The 18,833-nt window shown below is 39.7% G+C and overlaps 1 protein-coding gene across 1 annotated transcript in view; it reads right to left on the bottom strand.

Annotated features, from left to right (window-relative positions):
- Positions 1–18,833, bottom strand: part of LOC307257938 (protocadherin-15-like) — a gene marked incomplete at its 5' end in the record, with an annotated part of 140,002 nt that overhangs the window by 110,335 nt on the left and 10,834 nt on the right. The window contains 2 exons of the mRNA XM_080037302.1: positions 12,008–12,073; positions 15,122–15,136. Of these exons, the coding sequence (XP_079893428.1) occupies positions 12,008–12,073; positions 15,122–15,136 (81 nt within the window). The remainder of the gene's footprint in view (positions 1–12,007; positions 12,074–15,121; positions 15,137–18,833) is intronic.

The raw sequence follows: 18,833 nt of genomic DNA, 5'->3' as shown, positions 1-18,833 counted from the left end.
GCTTCTTCACAAAAGCGATCGCTTTACTCTTTCACTACCTCGACTTAGTGCTTATGCATAAATCAGAAATGTATTATCCGCTTACTGCATTATAATAAGTTCATAGAAATGATGTGACAGAGAAAACAAGGACTCCTTAATTAGGGTGAGGGATTAAGAGGAACCTGGTACACAGCGCTAGATTCCAAGTATATTTCTCATTAGCTGTGTTTTTCATGGTAAGTAAGGTGAAGTAAAACTGTGCGCTCACACTAGAGAGCCTGTCCTCCCACTGTGGCGTGAATCCAGACATCCCAAAAAAAGAATTCTCTTTGAGCTGAGGTGTCACATAATCACTAATCCGCCTGAGGTATTCCAGCCTTTGTTCAATAATTTAGTAACGTGGGATAAAAATCTCATTATGAACCACCGAGACCAACCAGGTTATTTCAGTGCGTGTAAACTACTGCCTTAAACTAATTTATCCCTTCGAACTGATTTCTGAAACAGACCGCTTCAAAGAAAATGGCAACCTCAAATGTGGAGTCAGTAATTATAGAGAAGGCTTGTTGTCAAAATATATTTTTTTGTCAAAATCAGTGAATATCTCCAAATAATACACTACCTGTTCATACTGTGTTTGCTGATAAAGAAGCTGGTGTTAATCCAAAGCATAGGCTCTGTAAACAGGCATGTTGCTATAGGGCCCCTTTGTACACATACCAGTTTACAGAGGCTGTGTATTAACACTGAATTTTTCTTAGCGCACACATAGCAATGGACAGGTAGCGGATCGTGAGGACATACTTTATTCACTGATTTTGTCAACAAGCATTCTCTAGCCTACCTCTCAATCAAATTGTTGTCTTTGACAGAACCTTAATCCAACCCTGCCTCATTTGTAATAATAATAATAATAATTGATTGGATTTATATAGCGCTTTTTTTCGCTGTTGACTCAAAGCGCTTTACAGGGTTCCAGGTTCAATTCGTTCACACACAGTCATACCGGTGGTGGTAAACTACGATAGTAGCCACAGCTGCCCTGGGGCAGACTGACGGAAGCGAGGCTGCCATTTCGCGCCATCGGCCCCTCCGACCACCACCTCAAACATACAGCAATCATACACATTCACACAAGGCAAGGTGGGTGAACCGCCAACCCTTGGATCGTTGGCCAACCCGCTTAACCACCTGAGCCACAGTCGCCCCAATGAGGTTGACCGTGTAATGACTGTCTTTGCTTAACTAACCACTGAGGGATCCCAAAAGCTGGTTCAAGCTGGTCTCAGCCTTGGCATATGGCTTTGTAGATGAGCACTTTAACAATGTCCCAGCAGTATTACGCAATTGATTTCATGCTGGCTGCTGTGAAGTTGTGCTGCTAAACTCCAACACCAGCAATGACAGTGCCCCCGGCTGACCTTTAGGAAGTTGTGTTTAGAACATTCACCATTGTTTATTGTGTAAGGATCGTAAAATTGTCCAATTAGCAAAAATGCAAAACAAGCTTATAATAATGGAGATGTCAACTTTTTGGTCATTTGGTCATAAACCAAAATACTGGACACTGATCTAATGATGGCACATAATTGAAGGTATCACAAAGGTATGCATCATCAGATGGCAGAAATGTCTGTGCTGAATTCTATTGCAATCAGTCCAGTGGACACATCATTTGGGAAATACAAATGTTTACAAGACTTTTTGCAAAGCCGTCCATTACTAATACTAAGATATTTCACTCAATAAGTTCATCAAGTGCCACCAGCAGGTGCTAAGAGGATGGCTTAGGTGTGGGTCTCTTGGGACTAGAAATGCCAGGAGGACCAAAACCGAATGGCTTTCCATCCAGCAGTTGCAGTAATAATTCAGTTAAGTCAGGCTGCACTGTTGACATCCCCAGAGCCAAGACACTTGAACAGCATGTCTCTGCGTTCAGCAAACTGCTACTGCCATTCCACATTAACTTGTAGGGTCAAGTAGACAGAGTACATTTGGATGTTGCTTTGTCGCCTAGGAACATTTGATAAATGGAGGCAGCTGTAGGTCAAGAGGTTGAGCGGTTCATTGGGTAAATAGGGTTAGTGGGTTAAACGCTGAACAACTCAACGCACCTCAAAGTGCTCCCAGTGCATGTGTGTGTCAATGAGGACATCAAAATCAAATTATAAACCACTTTGTCCTACAAATGTTGAAAAGAGATCTAATTAACCATCTAATCTAACCATTTTACACCGCGACTATCAGTCTAAATACAAAAGTAAGAGGGTGGTCATCATCTTCATAACTGATCAGATGGTTCTATCTCTACTGTAACGTTTCTATTGTTGAACAGCACATATTTTATTCTGCTTGAAAATTTGGATTGCTGGAAAATGAGATCCGAACATGAAATATGAATGACCAATCATTTGATTGTCAGTTCAGCCAAATGAGTGGATTAAACTAATCCACTACTCATTACATTGTGCCGGAAAATAACTGCTGTGTTATTAACAGAGTAGTGTAAATTACGAGCCGACAAAAACAAATAAATCAAACATACAGACAGTTTACAGACGTCTCTCTCATAACAGTGATGCAAGAAAACAAATGTGTCTTAAGAGCATGTTTTACTAAGGACATACATACACACACACACACACACGAAAAATAAATGATTACATTCCTCCAATATACTGTAAAACAATCACACAATACATCCTACAGAATCAATAATTCACAATGAGGGGCCATTAAAGAGCAAAAGCCTTGGTCCTTTCGGTTGACAATGACTCAGAGGTTTTGATTTACCATAACTACATTGCAGTGTTAACAGTTATGAGCCAGAGAATGTCAGCGTCATTAAAAACATCCCCAAGCATTGTTACAGTAGAAACAATCTTGGCATCATTGTTCCAGTGAATCAGCTCGGAGATCGCTCTACTGATGATGCAATCAATACAGTGTTGGCGCTGCATGTTTTGTAGAAGAAAAAAACCTTTTAAATGCCAAGTGAGCTACAACATAAAAAAGGTAGATTCTAAATCTTTATTACATAATCTGTAAATCACTTGAACTGTTTTGTGTATTTGTGACACCGTTTTCATTGTGCTGTCGCAGAGGCAGCCACCATGCACATTTTAAGTCTTTTCTCTGTACCCTGGAACAGTATTGAACATGAGCAACTATCATTCTGTTCGAATTATCTTCACGTATTTTGGGGGAGATGCTGCAGTGAAAGAAGGCTGGGATTCCCTTAGAGAGATGTGAATATAAAAAAACACTTACTCTATGATGGCACTAATAATCCAAGTTGACAATCCCAACATTTTCTGGGGGAAACCAGCTGAATAATGCAGCTAATGCTGTGTGCTTACTACAAGAACAACACGCAAGGCACAAGGGATTGCTTTTCTATCACACACTCTCTCTCACACACACTGAGAGAAAACATAATTGTTGAGCAAATTATCTCTGATCATGCATAAACACATTAAAATAGATTAAGCAATTTCACTCCGAGATTATTTGCATCTCGGAGCCATTTTACATTGATATTTAAAACCAAAAGATAATCTTAGTATGTTCATGCAAATAGAGCCTAACACATGAAAGGCCTGTTTTATAGCGTAAAAAGGATAAGGAACAAGAGTAATTACGCAGACCGTTTATCTCCACAATATTCTGTAATTGCCGTCTTTATTTGCACATCAAACACTAAAATGCTTTCTCTTCTTCTAAAGAAAAACAAAAGCATTAACACACTTAGAAGTCTAATTACAAGCAAATAGACAAGTATGCACATGCTGTTACAAGACACTTACAATGTGATAAACCTGCAGAGAGAGTTTACCCTAAATGATATTATACAAAAATTAATGGATTGTTAGGTGCATACACACATAATGATGTAGTACCGTAATACCATTGCACTGTGCGTAGTGTATAATTGAGGCTCACTGCTTGTCCCTCCCTCCTGTTTAGCTCTCTAATCCAAAAGTAGCAGGTGTTGTGCACTAATCCCCTCCTTTCAGCTATGCTCTAATTATATATTGATGACCTTGCAATCATCGAAACTGGAAGTGATCGCACAATTGAACTGAGGCCAGTGTGTGTGGAACACAGGGAACCTCAGCAGACATCCGTGTGGAATTATAATGAGAAAAAAACTGTAATTAATAAACGTTAAGGTGAATCTTCCTACTTGCATATCACTCACGAACACATATTATAACTGCAAATAAACAGAAACAAGCACTGAAAATGCTCAAGATTTTTGAATGCGTGCGCACACAGAACAGCAGTGACTGCTTCGTTTGAGTAACATAATTCAAATCTCAAACACAAAATCAAATTGGCCAATGGGGTACCTCATGCTCGAGCTGACCAGATGTTTCCTCTCTCGTTAAGCTGCAATTATTAGGTAGAACAGGAATGTCCAAAGTCCTGATCAGCATAATTAACGTTGTGAGAATGTAAAACTCATTTTTATTTTTTTATTTGAAGCTGATCAACACATTCAATAAACCATATATTCTGGAAATATCAGATATCAAACGTGAAAAAGTATTTAAAAAAATGTAACTTCCAATGCAAACGACTTTCACTTTCACTGCCTGCACATATGCTGGGCAATATATCGATTATGTTTGATTGATATGTCCTTGATTATGAAACCTACAGTTATTTAGCCACATTGCAGGCTACTGTCAATGGGGCTTGAGACGTTTCATTTCATTTCACTATGTCCCCATGTCAATTATTTGAGTAGCAAAGGTTTGATTTGTCATTTATACAACGCATGTTGAGGCAATTATATTTCCAGGGCATCAACTCACAGATACTCTAGCCAGGCGGCTTATAGTTAACTCTGTTCACTTGTAAACACTGGAGCTACATCCCTTGTTCTTGTTTTTCAGCCAGGCGTCAAGACTTGCTCACCGCACTTTGCAAAAGAGTTACAAATTAGCCCTTGCTATTTGCACGGGGCTACACTGAAAGTCCCATACATCAATACGCTGCACTGCTGACAACTACTATTGTTTGAATCCTGTGGAATTGCGGACTCTAGTCGTTTGCAGATTCATCATAGAAAGGCGTAGTGCTCCATGCTTGGGGATGTCTAACCTGAGTGTATCTAACTGCCTTTCAGGGGCAACACATGGAATGGAACAATAGTTATATATAAGGTGGGGTACATGAGGTACCCCATTGGCCTATAGGTTTCCCAGGTAAGTGTGAGGAAATTCCTTTTTTATAAAATAAAACAAAACCAAAAACTTAAACTGTGCATTTCATTTCCAGCCACTGCGTTTGTTCTTGAAGTGTGCCTAACCACTTTAGATTCTGATTTATTATCCACTGTCTGAAAGAAGCATCACACATTCAAAGACAGATTCTCAAGGTATCAATCCCTTTCCATATTTTAAGGGTTAAGCAAAAGGGGTCTCTACAGGTGCAAATGAATCAGGAAAATTATTCTTCTTTTCACAGACTACACCAATCTCCTACAATTGGCTGGATGATATTCCTGGAAATGCAAAACGGAAAAGAAACAAATTGACATAACTGAAAGGATTTCATGTCAAAAGGTGGAGTCAGCGATTCTGGAGAAAAGCTTGTTGACAATATTACCTTTTGTCAAAATCATTGAATATCTCCTCATTACCCACAATCTGTGTGTACAAGTGTGTGTGCGCTGAATTGGATATGTGAACGAAGGGTATGTAAACAAAGGAGGCCCACCTTAGCTAGCAACATGGCCTAGTAATCTGTGTATAAGCAAGCACTGTTTTTTTTCCAGCGTGCGCACACACACACACAGTACGAACAGGTAGCAGATCGCGAGGAGATCTTCACTGATTTTGACAAAAAGTTATTTAGACAACAAGCGTTCTTCAGAATTGCTGAGTCCACCTTTCATGTAAAGCAGTGGTGTCAAACATACGGCCCGCGGGCCGGATCCGGCCCGCGAGATGATTTAATCCGGCCCGCGACTTGTAGAGCACACATTTATGAGAATTTCAAAAAAAAAAGTAAGTCTCTAGCCCATTCCTGTGAGGAGATATGAATTTTTAAAGAAATAACCAAAATGCTCACTCCAGCCGCTAGGGGGCAGCCAAAATTTTAAAAAGCACATTTTAGCAACGTGGGAAATGGTAAATGGCAATCTTGCTTCACCGCTATTAATGTTTCCTCCAGTGCTTTATGGCAAAGTAAAAACCAAAAAAAAACAAATATATATATTTTTAGTGCTGAACAATGAATGTACTAGCAAGCGCGATGTGTCCGCGGCTCTGCACGCGCGAAACGAGCAGGAGCATGCTAGTGTAGGCCTACAAGATTTATTTCCTAATTTTCCATGCTGCTTTATTTTTATGTTTTAAATTGGGAAAAACGAATTCCAAAACAACCAATAACCTCTGTATTTAAAAATAAATCAAAACAGTAGAAGTTGCACTTTTATTTAATTTAATTTTGTACTTTCTGCATGTTTGCACAAAATGTGTCCCTGTACATATAGTAAACAAAATTGGACAACTGTAACGTCAGTGCCTGTTGTATTTGTGTATTCAAATAAACAGTTGTTTATTTCATTAGTGCGTATTGGCATCTTTGAGCAAAATACCCCCAAAATTTTTGCTGCGGTGCTACGCGCCGCACCTCCTATTCCCATGGCCAGCAGCAACCTTTACTAAGACATTTCCTGGGGGGTACAGAGATCCCTTGTGATCCGTGATAATGTAGGTTACGTAGGCTGAGTGATAAAGCATATTACTGAAAAACAAAGCTAGAGATTTGGAGTTGACATATGTACGTTATTTTGCCATTATTTTACTGGTCCGGCCCGCTTGAGATCAGAGAGGCTGTATGTGGCCCTCGAACCAAAATGAGTTTGACACCCCTGATGTAAAGGAATGAATCAACAGAGAGTATGGTCCATCTGATGACAGCCATGGTGGAGAGAAACAGCGTGAGGGATGGAATTAACTCCAAGGAAATAAGTTAATGAGTCCATGGTGGTTGAGAAAAAGCACTCACACACGGAGGCTGCCTCACTCTCATTAATTTAAACCTGCTGCTCACACATTTAACTCCTTTTAGAACTGTCTCCCAGCCTTTCAAATCTTGGAGGAAAACCTTCACACGCAGGACCAGGTGTTTAGCTCTGGAGAAAAAAAGACTGCATCGCCATATACGGGCTATACTCTGCCTGGATGTAGAGGAGAGACCTTTTAACAGAACATTTAAACCAGGGGTGTCAAACTCATTTTGGTTCGAGGGCCACATACAGCCTCTCTGATCTCAAGCGGGCCGGACCAGTAAAATAATGGCAAAATAACGTACATATGTCAACTCCAAATCTCTAGCTTTGTTTTTCAGTAATATGCTTTATCACTCAGCCTACGTAACCTACATTATCACGGATCACAAGGGATCTCTGTACCCCCCAGGAAATGTCTTAGTAAAGGTTGCTGCTGGCCATGGGAATAGGAGGTGCGGCGCGTAGCACCGCAGCAAAAATTTTGGGGGTATTTTGCTCAAAGATGCCAATACGCACTAATGAAATAAACAACTGTTTATTTGAATACACAAATACAACAGGCACTGACGTTACAGTTGTCCAATTTTGTTTACTATATGTACAGGGACACATTTTGTGCAAACATGCAGAAAGTACAAAATTAAATTAAATAAAAGTGCAACTTCTACTGTTTTGATTTATTTTTAAATACAGAGGTTATTGGTTGTTTTGGAATTCGTTTTTCCCAATTTAAAACATAAAAATAAAGCAGCATGGAAAATTAGGAAATAAATCTTGTAGGCCTACACTAGCATGCTCCTGCTCGTTTCGCGCGTGCAGAGCCGCGGACACATCGCGCTTGCTAGTACATTCATTGTTCAGCACTAAAAATATATATATTTGTTTTTTTTTGGTTTTTACTTTGCCATAAAGCACTGGAGGAAACATTAATAGCGGTGAAGCAAGATTGCCATTTACCATTTCCCACGTTGCTAAAATGTGCTTTTTAAAATTTTGGCTGCCCCCTAGCGGCTGGAGTGAGCATTTTGGTTATTTCTTTAAAAATTCATATCTCCTCACAGGAATGGGCTAGAGACTTACTTTTTTTTTTGAAATTCTCATAAATGTGTGCTCTACAAGTCGCGGGCCGGATTAAATCATCTCGCGGGCCGGATCCGGCCCGCGGGCCGTATGTTTGACACCACTGATTTAAACAGTAAACAATCATTAAAAAAAAGTCCATGGTATTTAGCATCTGCACTCTGTGTTTTTGTTTGTTTGCGCCATCGTCTCAGCCCTATCAACCCTCCTAATGCCGTGTCAAGGCTGCTCTGTAAACCAGCTGTCTTGAAAGCAGAGGCACAGAGCGTAAAAAAAACACAAACATAACAATGTGACGATGAAAGCCAAGGCGTTGACAATAGACCAGAGAAAGCACTGCAGAAGTTTTTTCTTTTAAGTGGCTCACTTTGTTCATCTTCACACAGGCCCTGGCAGAGTTGTCACTTCGTTTTCCCATCACAGAAGAGCTTTGAGACGTAAACTTTGGTGCAAGTTCAGAGTTGAGCGTTAAAAGAGGAAGAGGCGAGACAAGCATATTTTCTTTTCCTCCCAAAAATAGTGACTTTTCTTAACATGAATTATTGGTACGAATCCTTGTTACAGCAAAAGGGGCATCAAGTTCTCTTACGGTAGGAAGGTATTTGTGCTTGAGTGCTGCTTTCAAATATAATTTCCATCACCATCTTATTCAAATGAAAAGTTTTCTTAAATTCTTTGTGTGGGGGCGGACTGCCATCAGATTGTATTCAGGCATGCAAAATGTGACTACTGGTAAATATACCAGAGTGAAAGTATATCCCTTTGGTTCACCGCTACACACTTCTTTCTCAAGTGTGAGAGTTACTGTGATAATGAGAAGGTGCAATAGCCAAAGGAACCCCTCTAAAGCTGGCAAGTGGCAAGCAATGCATTCCTTTACCACTGACAGTGATACAATGATTTGATACCCATTGAAACCACCTGTTTGAACAATGTATCCAGCCGGTATACTGTACTGTTCTAGGTCAAGCATGCATTTCAGTGGCTTTTAAGATTCCTTGCATCATAAGCCAATGGAGGAGAGTTTGATTTTTGATTGCCTCGTTTTAAGTGGATGTCAGCTTTCCTCAAGACGCAATGTTTTTTTTAATCAGCATTTTGAGTGAATCAACCCTTGGCAGATACATCACATAAAGGAATGCTACACATACTTCTCTTTAATAGGGCCCTTCAGCAACGCTGGTTTGTGATGTCCTATAAGCTGTTGCTCTGTATGCAGGGGCTTGAGAGGCTCCTCACACGCTTCAGGCAACAGTTGATACAAATCAGGAATTTACCGAGACAAGATAAAAGCTAGGAGACGGCATCCTCATTTATGGACACACTGATTTCCCAACGCTGTCCTAGGAAGTGTTCTATCAATGAAAATACTACCCCGCTTTCTTTCTCTCTCTATTTTCACTCTCCTTATATTAACCTGCCCTCCTATGAGATAGGAATCCATTCAATCTGATTAACTGCCTTCGAATTTAGCGAGTATGCATAATAAGCAAAGGAGTCTATAGAAAAAAAAAAACACGTTTAGTCTTTGAATAGAGATCTTCTCAGCAAGTGAGGGAGACTTTATGTGTTGTGGCTGGCACCTGTCAGCAGGCCTGCAGAAGCAGCAGCTTGGATAAATTAAACATGTTACGCTTCATTTGAGCGACTGGTCTGCTATCCCCGCGTGAGTTTCTGTTTATCTCAAGTGAAAATCCCAAAGAATACAACACAGCAAGCTGAAATGAAAAAAAGGAGGCTTAAAACCCGGAAAATTGTTTTGTTTCACAATGTCTAAGCAAAGGTCTCTATTGTCTAGTCAAGAGTCCAATGATCAACAGATAAATGATTGATACAATGTATCATGTTTCCGAGCACCACACTGCACCCTACACTTTTTTTGGCTGTTACGACTAATGTTACATTTTCTCTTCTGAGAAAAATGATTACATTTATTCGTTTGCTTTGCTATCTGACCTCGACACAGACAGATGGGTGATTATGTTGTCCTCTTTCCCATTACCTAACATGACTGGATATAACGGCAAATGCACAAAAAAAAAGATGGAATCTTATTACGCGCCATTTGTTAGGTTTCTGCGTGTGACGGAAGAGAAGAGACAGAACACATTTAGAAGGATAATTGCTTTGGTCAATAACGGCGGGTTGCCGGTTTTACATTCCATTATGGAGAGGACGGGCTCCGGGCCGTTTCATCAACCGGAGATAAATAAAAAGACGCTAGCGCCAGAAGAGACCCATATCCCAGGTAAATGAGTGCTTTATGAGGAAGATTAGCACAAATCCTTCACACACACACACACACACACACACACACACAAACAGAAACATCAGCACATGTGCGGTGGCGAGGGAGACTTTTCGGATGCAGGCTTGGCCCACGCCATCTCACACATTCCCCCGGCAATCGATCAAAGCCCCAAATCACAGCTGCACACACACAGAGAGGAAAGAGTAGGTGAGACAGCATGACAGCCTGAATTGGAGGCTATTGCATTGACAAATAGCAGGCTTCGTCTGACACAGAGCCACCCAATCATACTCTTGGGATGCAAGTATGCACATAAGGCGTATGCATACGGGCGCACGCAGACACATAATATCTCTCTCTAACAACCATTTTCACTGATCAATGCAGTTTCTTTTTTTTTAATCCTAGTTCCCTAACAACCCATTTGGAAGGTTTCTTACTCCATATTGATCCATGTCTGCACACTTCTCATATTATACTTGTGGATTGATGTCTGTGTTCTCATTTTTTTAATTTAAGTTTGGTATTCAAGTTGTATTTCATGGAATTATAAATTGTATTTTATGTCTAATGTATTTGATCTCCTAGCCTTCCTTCCCTTCCCCTAAGTGTTTTTTGTTGCTTGTCAGGCCGCCATTTTAAATAAGACCTTGCTCTTAATGACTTGCCTGTACAAAAAAATTGAATAAAAAAATTAAAAATACACATAATTACCCACAAAGTAGTGCCAAGAGCAACCATAGCAGCGACGTGAAATAGTATTCTGATTGTACAAACAAGCTCTTGATTCTATCTTCAGTGAGGTCTGCTCATTAAACTCTATTAACCTGCTGTGCTAATATCTGCAGGGAGAAGTGAGTGAGGCAAACGCACACCTGCTCCATTTAGAGAAATACATTTTTCATTCCCTCAACGAACCTATAGCTCCTCCCCGAACAGCAGTCAGGTACACACACACACACGCATGCATGCATATTCAAATCAACACACAGTCATCCACAAAAACGCAGATGAAATATGCTCAAAGCTCAGCAAAGAGCCATTAGGAGTAAAGGGGAAGAACGAGAGAGCTGAGAAGTGGGTGCAGGTGATGGAGAGACCAAAAGAAGTAGAAGTAGGAAAGAAAAGGAGGAGAGAAATTGTTTCACCCGACCAACTCTAGTGTTGCGTGTCTAATCTCTGTGCATCAGTGATTCCTGCACTGCCGGTGCACAGCTATACAACAGGTAAGGCAACATGTTCAGGGAGCAGGCTACTCATTAAAAAGTAGCCCAGTGTCATGTTGGTATGCCAAACACCATCTGTACTCACTCACTCAGACACACACACACACACACACACACAACTCAGCTTTACCTTGGGAAAGCAGAACACATGTACACAACTACAACTAGAATGTGAGTGTCTTCAATTTAAGATACAATCAAAATGATAATCCAATATGTCTGACAAAACATCTCCTGTAGCCAATCTGCTCATGTAGCCATTAGCTGAGCAACTGTACTCCATTACAGTGACGAGAACACGGAAGTCCCAATAATGGAAGTTGTATTATGGATTTATAAAGCAACATTCACTCTAGTAGAAAACAGCCACAACAGTGTTATCAACGACACTTAAGTGCAGATATGTTGACCAGTGTGGAATGCAAAATGTGAGGTACTAACCGTTGGGGCTCTCCTCATCAATGGTAACGATGGTTGCAGGGGGGCCTGGCCGGGACAGCTTACACTCTGCATAAGAAAAAAGAAAAGGCAATAATTAACAAGAGAAATTAACTCAATTTATATTTGCTATATTAAAATAAGTTACTTTGCAAACCAAATAGTGTATAAGTGCTTCATGGCAACTTATGAAAATTACATGCATTTTGTTTAAAATGAAATACAAGAATAGCACATCATTACAAAGAGAGTGGGTTTGATATATTAAATGCAACCAGTGACATTCCCTTTGTCACACAAATGTATTTAGTACTGAGGCTAAACTGTTAATATATGGCATTGGTGGAAAGTAACAAAGCATGTTTACTCAAGTGGTTGAGCCATTCAGTTGTATGCTATTTAATTTACAAATATATTACAGAGGGATATATTGTACCTTTTACTTCAAAAGTTGTATTTGACAGATGAGTGTTTTACTTTATATTTTAAACAAAGCCTATCAAATGCATATAGGGGAAGGTGGGGTGATTTGTGCAACTTTTTACTCAAAGTGATTTTAAAGTGAGGCCTTGACAGTTATGTCTCCAACTCAAATATGTACATATATTTCAGGATGTTGTGCATCCCTGGCAATAAAAACTTTGGATCTGGAATAAACTGTTTAAGAAATATAGCTTTCGGAAAAAAAGTTGTCTTGACGCACAAATCACCCCACTATGTGGGGTGATTTGTGCGTCATTGTATCACAATGACAAAGTCACCATCATCATCTTTCTGGCCATCTGAACTCTCATCAGTGGTGTCGTTAAGTGGAATTGAGATGTCACTCTCTTCTGAGCTACTGTAGACAATCACTTTCTTTTGCTGACCAGCGTATACAGCCATGCCACTGGCACGACTCTCAGAAATGTACTTTGCACTAGTTGCTCCGTGCTTGTGGAACCAACTGCCACCTGACAAATGTGATTCCCCCTACATTTCTGCCTTTAAATCAAGGCTCAAAACCCATATGTACACCCTGGTGTTTCCTCCCCATTAACCTCTGCATTACTTACTTACCTCTGCACTACTATCTGTGTTTATGTGGATATATGGGCTTTACGTCTTTTATTTTGGTTATTGTTATTTTACCTTCATTGTTTACGTACTGAATGCACTATGTACAGCACTTTGGACAGTGCAAACTGTCATAAATGTGCTTTTATAAATACATTTTACTTACTTACTTACTTATAACTCACCCAGGCCCTTGCGCACAAATCACCCCATCCCCAGAATTTTGGATAATAGGCATGATGCAGCAATTTAGGGTTGACATTGTGCTAACTATATAGACTCAAAGTGTAGCATACCAAAGCACTAAAACATGTGTCAAATGTTTTCAAACGTGTCTATAATTGTTCAGACACAATAATCAAAAAACCTTGATCATGGAAATTTTACTTTGAAAGGCAAAACACAGTTTTTTGAGCTTAAATGTGCTTATATCTTATTCCTTGTGTCTCCCTTCTTTACAGGATGAGTCAAATGGATGGCTCTTCTTAAATATGTGGTCACATTTCCAATTTCTTCCACGGTTTTCTAGAAACAAGGGGTTTTGCAACTTCCAAAATGCACAAATCACCCCACCTTCCCCTACAAGCTATGCATTGATATTGCCAGAGCTAGTATTTGAAAACTGCTTGTCTTGTGACTAGGTCTCCTCGAGGACTTCACATTTCCGATACTGTATCTGTTAGGTTCACCAAATAGACATTTAATTCTTAGGCAGTTGTATGACTGTATGAGGCCCAAAGATGTAGAATGATCCAATATCTTCATAAAACAGCTTGTTAAAAATATGACAGAAATCAATGAATTTAAATCTGTGCAGTAGGAATCTAGTTTTCCGTCCTTCCTACCCCATTAATTCCTGTCCCGACCCCAGATTTATCTTGTGGACCACTGGGGCCGAACCACAACGCTGGGAACCACTACACCAAAGCACATAACTTTTTTTTATATAAAGTAGTTAAACTAGTTCCACCTGGATCAGCTCCAGCAGTAAAAGGCTACTTACAGCACATACCGATGCATAGGTATTTAAAATTTAATGAAATACATAATATAGAGTATTACTCATGTGGGCCATTTTTCAGTAGAATTTACATTTATGTCAAGTACATTTTCCTGCTAATACTTCGCTACTTTAACTTTAGAATTTTGCATGAAGGACTGATTAAAAGTATGGTCTGAATATATAGCTGGCTGCAATGCTAAAACAACACTGCAAAGAAAACTGACATACAATCACTGACATTGTAAAAATGTAATTTGTCTGAGGAAATACACCTCAAGATGTTGTTTAGGTGTCTTTATGTCATACCATAAGCTGTCACGTTGACACTTCATTGCATAGAAGGTGGCACCAATAACTGCTACCAACCATACAAACATCAACAAGAATGGGCTGTTGACACTGACACTAGACAACAGGGTGGTCAAAGCATGTGGCAGCAAGCATAAGCACAGCCCCGACTACAGCAGCTTCACAGATGGAGGTCACAGCAGTGAGATGGTACGAGCACATGGGACACAGGTAATGGCAACTTGACAGACATCACCAGATGGGGCTGCAGGAGAGGAGAGGTGTGTGTGTGTGTAGGTGTGTATGTGTTTAGAGGAAAAGCTTGGCAAGGCAACACGCTATGCAGCTGTTGTGAGGAAAGTCCTTCTTTTAAAAGGAGGAGTCAGTGATTCTGGAGAAAGCTTGTTGTCAAAATCACAGCAGGCAGCATACAGGTATGCATACTCTGTAAACGGGCATGTTGCTAGCTACGGTGGGCCCCCCTTTGTTTACATACTAGTTTACAGAGCCTAGGATGTGTATTAAAACCATTTATTCTTCAATGCACACAGTACGGACAGTTAGCAGATCATGAGATCAATATATTCACTTAATTTGATTAAAAACTGATTTTGACAACAAGAGTTTTCCAGAATGGCTGACTCCACCTTTAAATGTCTCCCAATGGGGAGGTGAGAGAGGGGGGATACAGGTAGAGGAAAGTAGTGAAAGAGAATCCAGTGATGTGAAAGGAAAAAGTGAAAACAGACAACGGATGCTTGCCCTCTTACCCTCGTACTGCCAGTCTGAAGGGGTCAGGGGTTAGTGGAGCCAGAGGGAAACAGAGCAGAAGCGTGGAAGAAAAGAAAAAGCATGAAACAGTCAGTTGAGGAACAGCTCTGATGTTAGGAGAGGAGAATAAAGGTCATTGTGAAAAAAGAACAGATATTAGAAAATAGGGGAGAAGACAGGCAGTTTCAGGGAGGCAATAAACTAGAAGCCTCCACTAAAAATGGTACGTGTTAGTAAAACACACACAGATTTTACAAATTAACCAGCATATATCTTCTTGCTGCCAGTAGCTGCCGGCTAACATTATTCCACAAGAGAGATTGTGGGGAGCATTGCAAATATGAATCAATTTAAAAAAAAAAAAAAAAGAATTCCTCACTAAATAAAGTGTTACCAGGTGTTCTGCAATGTGAAAAATATCACAAAAAGGTAAGAACTATGTAAGTTATGCAGCATCTCTTCCCATTTCTATTCCTGAAAACGCTCTCCTGCCATCCTGCAAGATACTGAGAAGCTTGTTGTCAGGTTGTATCAGCTTACATTACATGTAATCTGAGATGGACAAAATAAAAAGGACACATGGTCGATGACACCACATCAGCAGCCTTCGCTATAGTGTTCCACACCCGCCTTCTGTTGCGTGACTGCACTTATGCAGCTCTGCACCTGTCTCCAGGTGCTGAACAGTGGATAGTTTTCTTATCAAATATGCATGCCCCTGAGCCTGCACTACTCTGGTGGTTTAAAAGTGCATATTAATCAGGGATAAAAACCCTAGGATGTGATGTTGGTGCATTTTTAATCATGGCTGTTTCCAAAGTGCAGATACAAACAATAATTAGCAATCAAATGGCAATGAAAACCTGAGGCTAGAGTAAGAAGTATTTCATGCACATTATTTATTACATTTCCATCTTATTGTGTCACAATCTGGAATTTTTCTTTACTACAGAGTTTACCAAGAGCCATGATTGACATCAATTTAGCAAACAACTGATCATTTCATCATGAAAACTTGTAATTTGTAATATTAGTTTATACAAAATTAAATTGATTTGACCTATATTGACTTGATATGACATCTCGTCTGGCTCCATTATGTGACTGCCTGTGTTAAAATGTAAAACAGGAAGCATACACAACCTAGCTTACATCCTTCAGTAATAATTATCAACACATACACGTCTTGCAATGCTAATTCCTGCCGTGTGCTAGTAACTGTCCCTTTTAAGACACTCTATGGCAATAACAAAGTATGTGCCCACCTTCTGAAGGAACATAAGGTTGAGGGTGTCCGGCTTTAATACTGACAAACTGAGCAAGTGGGTCACACCTTGCAATCGCAGACATGCACAACAAGCAACATCAAAACACGTATGAAAATCTACCCAGAGCATACAGTCCGTGTGAAGAAGAAAGAGTGTACACATGAGTGCGCAGGTGAATGTGTGCAGTAAAAGCTACTTTTTATGTAACCTTTATTGAACCAAGAGAATATTTGAAGATACTCCTTTGAAGACTAAAGGAAGGACACCCATAAGTAGTACTGCCGACCATTTGTATTGCAACCATTCTTCTATTGTGATCATAAGAGTACACTAACCTATGTTGCACTGAGGAAGTAAGGCACACACATACACACACACACATGCAATTACAAACACACACACACACAAGTCAAAGCAACAAAGTATGCTCGGTTATGTTCAGTATGAAATTGAAATGATTCCAACTCTGGCCAAATTTACACGTTTTAGTTGCAGGTGAAATCTTCTATTGACATTTTACAGTAAGCTTCCACCCCTGATAAAACCTCCTAGAACAATAATTCACATCCCCATGGCCCTCTTGGTGCCATCAAGAAAGAGCCAAATAGTCCTAACAAATGTCCTGTAGCACTGCCCCAGGTCTCATCCACAATGCTGGATGATAATGAGGAGATTTTAGCACACATTCATGGGGAACATCATTTGAAAACTGCTCGTAGCTTTAAACCACGTATCGGGAAATCCATAACCAATTTAAAAAAAAGCTACATTCCTGATGTAAAAGCAAAGTATGGAAGGAGAGATCATTTGGCATTCCAAACTATAGAGCCAATCTTTTCAAATACAGCATGTCAATCAAATGGGGGAGCTTACTCACTGAGGTCTGTAGATTCCCAACAGGTGAAATTAAAAATCTCTTTTACAAGAGAGTCCTGGTCAAGACAGGCAGCAGTACAGTTCCACAATATGTGTGTTTTTGTGTGTAGCTTCAAGTGGTTGTGGCAGCAGTATATACATATTAGAAGATACTCCTTTGAAGACCAAAGGAAGGAAACCCAACAGAGATAAGTAGTACTGCCGACCATTTGTATTGCAACCATTCTATTGTGATCATAAGAGCACACTAACCTATGTTGCACTGAGGAAGTAAGGCACCCACATACACACACATGCAATTACAAACACACACACAAGTCAAAGCAACAAAGTATGCTCTGTTATGTTCAGTATGAAATTGAAATGATTAGAATTCTGGCCAAATGTACAAATTTTAGTTGCAGGAGAATTTTTTTATTGACATTCTACAGTAATAAAACCTCCTAGAACAATAATTCACATCCCCATGGCCCTCTTGGTATCATCAAGAAAGAGCCAAATAGTCGTAGCACTGCCTCAGGTCTCATCCACAATGCTGGATGATAATGAGGAGATTCTAGCAAAGTATGGAAGGAGAGATCATTTGGCATGTCAATCAAATGGGGAAGCTTACTCACTGAGGTCTGTAGATTCCCAACAGGTCTCTGTGCACATGCTTGGGGTTGAGAGAGAACAGATTTAGGAATGGAAAATGTGTGCTTCTTCTGAACTAAATTTATTTATGTTATTCTTGCATGGTTAGAGGGCTTGTAAATGATTGGGATAGTGTGTGGGTATTAGACATCCTCACATCTAAGGATTAATTTATTTGTAAGAACTGTAGGCTTTGGTCTTGATACCAATCAATACCAGTAAAACAACACAAAAAAGGAAGCCGTTACTGGAACATCATGTGCCAGTGGATGAAAGTGGATGAAATAATTATTACTCAGCTTCAACAAAGCCCATTTTGTTTGATGAACAATGGTTGAGTGCTGTTATGACTTAATTATTTTATTTTAATTTAGACATTTTTGGGGCATATTAAATATTGAGAGGCGGACAGGAGTGCAGAGAATGTAAATGCGCAAAGAAACGTGGACATTATTTAGATAAATAATACAAGTGTTTTGTTCATTTAGTATAAGAGCAGAGAAGAAATGACTTTGGTTTGAAAGTGAGTCGCACAAAGCTGGCTTCACTTTGGAAAAATATAGAAGAAAAAAAAGGGCAATCATAACAAATGCGACAATCACCACTCAAACACTAATACGTAATCAGGGCACTGTTTACTTGAGAGGCCTGTTCAAAAGACAATCAAAAGACATGATAATATAATAATCTTCATGTCAGGAAGTGGTGATTTTTAACACCTGTCAAAGTCTGACAAAACAATAGCTCCATGGTGATTTGTACTGAACCTGTCACCATCACTTTATGCAGCCACCACAATTGTATAAAAATAAAAAGGTATCTTGTTGAGTCAAATCTATTTCCTGCTAGCAGCCAGCCACAATGTTCAGCCTATTATTAAAAGTGATAGCTCTAATACAACCCTCACATTTGTTTAATGAATCTTTGTCTATCA

Source organism: Ammodytes marinus (genome assembly GCF_949987685.1).
Source record: "Ammodytes marinus genome assembly, chromosome: 11".
Classification (NCBI taxonomy): domain Eukaryota; kingdom Metazoa; phylum Chordata; class Actinopteri; order Uranoscopiformes; family Ammodytidae; genus Ammodytes; species Ammodytes marinus.
The sequence above is the reverse complement of the archived record's forward strand: the minus strand, read 5'-3'. Positions and strand labels throughout refer to the sequence as shown.